Genomic DNA, 7958 nt, shown 5'->3' with positions numbered 1-7958 from the left:
GTGCCACATCTTTATGGTGGGTGTCAGTTTGCTTCATGTATGGATTGGAGAGGTTTAAAGTGGCTAATGATGCAGCTGTGGACTGGCTTCTAGTTTGTGGTCGTGCCTCATCATCTGTGTGGGTTTGGGTTTGCTTTTTGCGTGGATGTGTGGTGGTGACCTCCTGTGTGGTTTTCGTGGGTGTGGGTCTGGTGTCGTTTGTTGTGCTCAGGTTAGTCTGAGTTGCAGGGGGATTTCAGATGGTGAGCTTCATTGCTGTTGTTTGACTTCGTGTTTGTGGTCGTGCCACATCTTTATGATGGGTGTCAGTTTGCTTCATGTATGGATTGGAGGGGTTTAAAGTGGCTAATGATGCAGCTGTGGACTGGCTTCTAGTTTGTGGTCGTGCCTCATAATCTGTGTGGGTTTGGGTTTGCTTTTTGCGTGGATGTGTGGTGGTGACCTCCTGTGTAGTTTTCGTGAGTGTGGGTCTGGTGTCATTCTTTGTGTTAGGGACTCGTTTGCCAATAAGGGCAGGTTTCCAAATGGCTGGTAGGCGGGAGGTATCATCTCGTTTATTCATGCTGTGTGGGCGTTTTTCTATCTCGATGGCTTCTCTGATTATTCTGTTTTTAAAGTGTTCAGTTTTGACAATAGTTCTGGTCTTTTTAAAATCAATTTTATGTACTGTGGCTTTAAGGTGTTGGACCAGGGAAGAAGTTGGTTCCTCTTTTCTGACTGAGTTCTTGTGTTCTTCAATGCGTGCATTTATTCTTCTGTTGGTTTGTCCGATGTATGTGGTGGGGTAGGCAGTGCATGGGATTTCATATACTCCTTGATTTTCTAACTCAATTTTGTCTTTGGGGTTTCTTAGGATGGTGGATATTTTTCGGTTTGTGCAGAATGCTGTCTTGATGCCCAGGGCTTTTACCCAGGGCTTTTTTTTTCATAGAACGCCCAGAATGGAATTCCAGCACCTTTTTTGGATGGTAGGCAAGGCGGGTTGTATGATGCGTGTGAGTTCCGGTACCTTTTTTTTTTTTTTTAGAAAAAAAGCACTGCAGATACCCATATATACAGATGTATATATATGTATATGTATATGTGTATGTGTGTATGTGTGTGTATGTATGTATGTATGTATATATATATATATATATATATATATATATATATATATATAGAGAGAGAGAGAGAGAGAGAGAGAGAGAGAGAGAGAGAGAGAGCGAGAGAGAGAGAGAATTGTGCTATATGATATTCCAAGGAGATTATATTGCAATAAATCCTTTTAATGTCTTTAGGTTATAAAACAATTATAATCTTCAGTGTTTTTGTTGTCAATACAATGGGATAGACTTTCTCTAATTAATCTTATTTAAGAAGCTTGATCATGGCCTTACATGGCATCACCAGCTTCACACCATTGCATTAGTTCTTATTGTGAAAAAAATAATTATCATCTATCTATTATCTAGCTGCTATTATGTCTAGATACATAAATAGATATATGTGAATTTGGACTTCATTTAATTTAATTGCAATCACTAAACTCATTATCACTGGAACAATGGTTGAATGTATCATTGTTGAGTAGGATTTTTCCATTTTTACCACAGTAACATGTTTAACATATTAATCTATTATTTCTGACCTCCATTTTAGGAACGCCAAGCAACAATGAAAAAAGAAAGAAGTAGCTGTCAGCAAACAAACAAACTAGCTGATCGAAACAAGATGCAGAGAGCAAATTCTCTCACTATTGATGGTCAAGGCCTTCAGGTGTGATTTGCCATTCTCATTTTTAAGTATTTGTATAGTTACTATTAAAATGTTTTCTGTAGTTACAGAATGGAAGTTAAGCTTGGTCACAGGTTGGATTACAGATAAAAGCATGGCATCTGTACAATGAACAGTATCACATTGTATAGTGAACATTCATCTTAACTTTCTAAAACACAAAAGGATTACTGTACGATTCTGCATATATGAGAACTCCATTGAAAATTAGTCGATATTAATGTAAAAAATGGCTGGCTTTTGTACCTATAATATTTACCATATGTCTAATTATAACATTATTTATAAAAACACATTATTCTTTGTAGTTAAAGGAACAAAATAACCTCCAGGTGTCTCCATGGATCTTTTGTTAGAATGAAAGAAATATAAACTTCTAACATTAGAGAGAACATTTTTATAATAGTTTATAAATGTTACACAGTGAAACAGATCTGGCAGATTCTACAGTTCTTTTTCTAGGAATGCCATCTGCACAGGACTTTCATGCCTGCTTTTCAAAATTAGTAGAACATCTTGCTTTCAAACTTATTAATTAATTACCACTAATAAGGTAAATTATTTAATGGATGTCATTCACAGCTGTATTGGCATATACATTCTGATCAATTACTTTATTCCGGCTGTTGTCTTGAACATTGAATATTTGATAAAATAGGGGCTCAATTCATATATGAGTTACATTAGAATATAAATTATGTCCTGCTGAATTACACCAAACAAAATTTCATTTAAGTCAAACTCTATTATTCTGTGTAATGTGGAATCAAAGGGGTATTCAGAAAACTTGCAGGCATGGACAGCAAGGCAACTGTCCTCAGTTCTTGCTTAATCTTTGTTATGGCCTTAGACCCAGGAAACACAATATACAATGAATATGCATACCAGATATATACAGAAACACATGCACCTAATAATCTATAGATATAAATAAGTACATATAAAATGCAAAACTAACAAAGCAACAATAATAAAATACAGGTAGCTCTTAATTTATGACCACAATTGAGCCCAAAATTTGCTAAGTGAGACATTTGTTAGTTGAGTTTTGCCCCATTTTACGACCTTTCTTGCCACAGCTGTTAAATAAATCATTGCAGTTGTTAGTAACTCAGTTGTTAAGTGAATCTGGCTTCCCCATTGACTTTGCTTGTCAGAAGGTTGCAAAAGGAGATCACATGACCTTCAAGACATTGCAACCATAATAAATATGAGTCAGTTGCCAAGCATCCAAATTTTGATGATGTGACCATGGGGATGCTGCAATGGTTGTAAGTATGAAAAACAGTCATAAGTCACTTTTTCCAGTGCCATTGTAACAATCACTAAATGAACTGTTGTAAGTCAAGGACTACCTGTAATACAAATAATGTTGATTGCCAAGATTAGTATTATTTTTCTGTCTAAATGGATGAATAAAACAGAGGCTCTTAGAGCAATCTGGGATTCTATGTCAGAATTCTAGTCAGATAAAGAACAATTAAGCTTAGTAATCTCCATCAGAGAATGGGGTAGAGTAGTAGGGAATATGAAATTCCCTGTAAAGAGAACAAGAGAATTGCTTATGGTGCAGAGGGATTTCTTAGAGTTATTCCCATATGGATAAAACAACAGATGTAGAGAGATATTTTTATAAGGCCCCGCAGGACTGAAGAGTGTGGCTATGTCCAACTCGATCAAAGCAAAGTCTTGCAAAATTGAATGGAGGAAAAATAGAATGATGACATGTGCCCATCTGAAAAAAAATTGTGCGAATGACCAAATGTAGACTGTTTTGGACATCACTATTTATATCAAAATACCTGATTGCTTCCAAGTCCAGTTCAAGATGCTGGTTTTGACTTTCAAGCCTTTCATGGTATAGTACTGAGCTATCTGAGGGACTATAATCTCATGATTATATCTGCCTTTTTAAATAATTGTATATCAACTTGAGTCACTTTTGTGAAATAAATAAATAACCACCTAAATACAAGCTTCTTGTATTTGAGACACACTGATCATGATTCAAGAGTTGACAGATCAATTAATAGCTGTTAATAATCCAATCCTCCATAAATTTCTTCAAAAGTATATAATTTGATGGCTAGCACTTAGCTAATGTCAGGGAGTTCCATAATTCCAAATTGTGCTATGTGAAGTACTTTTATCAGTTCTAAATCTCTCAATGTTCAGTCTTAATTGATGATTCTTTTTTAAAAAACAAGTTTTATTAATTTTCAATTTTACGTTCAGATATTTAGGAAACAGCATGGTGATTGGGTGGTCAATAATCCAATAACAGAGTCTTTCATACATATCTCAGGTTACATCATTAAAGGTTCCCTCTCTGTTTCTCTTAATTATTATATCACATTTGAGTTAATACATTTCTAATTATAGCTCAATCAATCAATACAGTTATCAATATAATTTTACTTATACACATCCAAGTCCTGTTTTTAAGTTTTACCTAATTTCAATTACCATATTCCAATTTAGCATTTAATATCCATAATATTTAGACTTTGGGTAACCCAATTTTTCCTAATTTCATTACAGAATAGTTATTGTATCTAAAATACAGATATTATTCAATTAATTACATTGTTACTTTATTTCACAGATATATCTATTTCTCATCCTAGTATCTCATTATTTACTAATAGGCTATCTTTTATTGTCTCAAGCCAGCTTCCATATTACAGTTCAAAACTATAATCTAATAGCTAATTTTCATTTCCCTTATACATCTGAGTTCTAGATATTAAGTCAACCAATGTTTAAAAATCTCCTTAGCCCATCAAGTGAGGTTTTAAGCTCTTCCATTATCAGTCAGCAAAAGGAAAAAGGAAGAGAAGGAGAATCACATTTTTAAATCTTTTTGTGCCAACCAGCTTTCTTTTTGTGCCAACCAGGCTTCCATATCAATGCCTTTAAATCCTCAAATTTGTCTCCCTTCATTCCTACACGTGTTGTTTGAATCAAGGGAGAACATCCTGTTATCAACTTTTCAAAGGAACTGGCCCCTTTGTAATCATTAGATTGTTGCCCTAATAACTCAAATCTCCAAGTTTGATTTAAAATGTTTGTCATCAGTTCAATCTGGTCTTCTTCTTCTTCTTCCAGTTTCATCTGGCTAAAATAAGAGGTCATGTCCAGTATTGTAATTGTTGTTTGGTTTTCTGGATTATCTAAGTTCTCAATGTTTTGTGTTTGGTAATCTTTAGCATCCTCCATCTTAGTATTGCTTTCTTCAGTTTCAGTTGCTTGTTGAATTGCAGGTTCTTTAATTGAAATCAAGATTTGACTGTCAAAGTTCTCAGTAAATTGTATTTGTTGTTGTATAGAATCCTCTTTGATATTGATTTGTTCCTTTTCTATTGTTTTTGGGTTGGAATGTGAGTTAATTGATGATTCTAAGGAAGTTGGATAAACACTTGTCTATATTTTCCATGTATTGTTATTTCTCCTTTTGTTCACTGGCTTTCTAAGCTAAAAGATACCATTGGAGTAGCTATTCATTATAGGGGTACACTTCCAAATATCTTATCATTTGTTGTTGTTCAGAATTGTACACAGTACACTATTCCATGTACAGTATTTATTAATTAATCTATAGTGTACTATATGCAATAAAGATTTTTGGCATTAAATTTGTCTTTCCCCCCCCTAAATCCATATCTTGGGCTGATATATTTTGAGTTATGTATTATGAAGATGTCCTCCCTTTCCTGATCAGTTACTGCCAATTGAAACCCCAGTTTTGTATATGTGGAGTTTGTATTTTTAGAGCCCACTCACATGCTGAATTTGTTATGTCACCCTATACTTAAGATTGCATTATTGCAATGTACAATACTCATAAAATATTTTCCTCTTAAATAAAGCAGAAATAGGGATTAAATTGTGTGCCTGAAGTCCTCAATTTACGATAATTTGTTTAGTGACTGTTTGAAGTTTCAATTTTCACTTAAAAATTAGTGCCTTATGAGCAGTACTCACTTTTATGACCATTGCAGGTTTCCTGCTGTCACATAATAACTATATGGGCATTTAAAAAGCAGCATATATTTATGACAGTTGCAGTATCCCAGGATACTAAGATTCTAGGATAGCTTGTGTTTCAACAGAAAAAAATATCACAGTATAGATGCTGTAATATCCTCATTGCAACAAGTAAAAAGAACATTTTTTTTTTAAAAAATGCTTTGATTAAGCAGAAAAGAAAAAGGGAAAAGGAGAAAAAGAATAAAGAAAACAAAATAACAACACACATACAAAGATTTTATACAGGAACATAATGTGTTTTTTGTTTTTATATAACCATTTTAATAAGGGATAATTTTATATCATATGAATCTTGATTTATATTTGGAATATCTGATACTTTAAGTTATTTAATATATTTAAATTATTTTAATTTTGCTTAGAAAACTTGCAATAAATTGCGATTTTCTCTTCTGCCTACTCTTCATCACATATAAAAAACAAATAATTTTCTATTCATCTATTTTAGTAATAATTATGGAAGAAATATTTTATCCATGAAGCTTTTTAGTACTAAAAATATTGAAAAGCATAGTCATAAAGGACTATGCAGGCAACTCAGTGGCAGAGAGGATCACTTCTTAGGTGCAACTGTTATTAATCATAGTTAAGCACATTCATCTTATTTCTTTCCAGCATAACCAGCATAATGATCAGGTTTATTATTTCTAATTAGAGGAAGTAATATATCATGTATAAGCTTAAGATGAGTCTCATTAATTAACCCGAACCCATAGAGAATTCTAAGAGATAGTCAATCTTTGTCACAATGAGAACCGCTGGTTTATGCTTCATTCACAGGAATAAACAATCCTGGAATTAAACTAAATAAATAACATTGATTACATTTCTAAATAAGCATTAAAGATGTGACAGTTGTTGAAAAAGGCTGTGATTTTATCTACCCAGAAACTTATATGTCTCATAGATCTTCCTCTGACCAATGCAGTGATTGCCCAAATTGTGCTCACTGAATCCTGTTTGAATTCCCTGACCTGTGTTTTTTTTCCTTATTCACAAAAAGTCAGGGCTTTCACTTCTATTTGGATTTAAAATATGACTTCAAAAGTATTAAAAGTTTACAATAAACAAAACTGTGTGTAAACCCATTAGTAAAAGCAATGCAAATGTGTTTTGCACCAAAAAAAATAATAATTGTCCTTTCTTTGGTAAATTCTTGTATCATTTGATTTGGTTTTAGGAAGCTCAAGAATAAAATCTGAAGAGGATATTTGTGCTCTTTCCTTATGCAAGATGCTTCTGGCCAATTTATGACAGATTTATTTTACTGGTGATGTTTAAAATAGTGTGTTATATAAAATTTTGTACAAAAGGTAAATGCCTACTGTTATATCCTGGGCCTGTGATTAGAGCAGGTGCAGGAAGCTACAGAGAGACGGGCCAGACAGGCTGTCTCCAGCCTATTGCTCATGCGCAAAGTGGGAAAATATGTTGCATTTATTGGCTGACGCTGTTCCCTGCAAAAGGGTATAAAAGGGATCAGCGCCATTTTGTGTTGTTCTATTGAAGCTTGAATAAAGAAGCAATTGTTGTTACTCCTACCTTACCAACACACAGAACAGAACACCTACATTTCTGAAGAGTAAAGTTGTTACAAGCTACAGTTCAAGGATGTATGAAGAGCAATAGCTTTTGGTACATTCTTAAAATTAAGGTTATTAGAAATATATTTCTATTTATTTATACGTACTTATATACATACATACATACATACATACATACATATATACATACATTCATACATACATACATACATACATACATACATACATACATATATATATATATGAATGCTTTTTTTTTCTTTTTCGAGCACCCTGTCGGCCCAAATATGGGAAAGAGAAGTCTTTTGCCTGTATCAGCTCAACCTAGAGCCATCCACAGACAGCAGTCGCTTAACTGCGACATCATATGTGTTTCAATTCAAATTTTGAAACATATATATATATATATATATATATATATATATATATATATATGTAGGTCTTTAGTTATTCGGGTTTTCTCCCGCGTAGAATTAAAAGTACCTTGGCGACGTTTCGACGAAGTCACATTCGTCATCTTCAGGCTGGTGTCTTCAGCTTCGTGCTTCTAAGAGTGGTGTGTGATCGCAGCTGTTTCTTCCTTTTAAC

The 7958-nt window shown here is 33.6% G+C and overlaps 1 protein-coding gene across 4 annotated transcripts in view; it reads left to right on the top strand.

Annotated features, from left to right (window-relative positions):
- LOC107288186 (diacylglycerol kinase beta) overlaps positions 1-7958 on the top strand; it is a 285137-nt gene that overhangs the window by 54247 nt on the left and 222932 nt on the right. For all 4 annotated transcript variants that reach the window (XM_029284290.1, XM_029284288.1, XM_029284289.1 and 1 more), the window contains one exon: positions 1642-1758. In XM_029284290.1, the coding sequence (XP_029140123.1) occupies positions 1642-1758 (117 nt within the window). The remainder of the gene's footprint in view (positions 1-1641; positions 1759-7958) is intronic.

Source organism: Protobothrops mucrosquamatus, unplaced genomic scaffold (genome assembly GCF_001527695.2).
Source record: "Protobothrops mucrosquamatus isolate PMUCROS unplaced genomic scaffold, P.Mucros_1.0 scaffold494, whole genome shotgun sequence".
In the NCBI taxonomy this organism is placed as follows: Eukaryota; Metazoa; Chordata; class Lepidosauria; order Squamata; family Viperidae; genus Protobothrops; species Protobothrops mucrosquamatus.
Note: the sequence above shows the minus strand (reverse complement) of the source record. Positions and strands in the feature narration are given on the sequence as shown.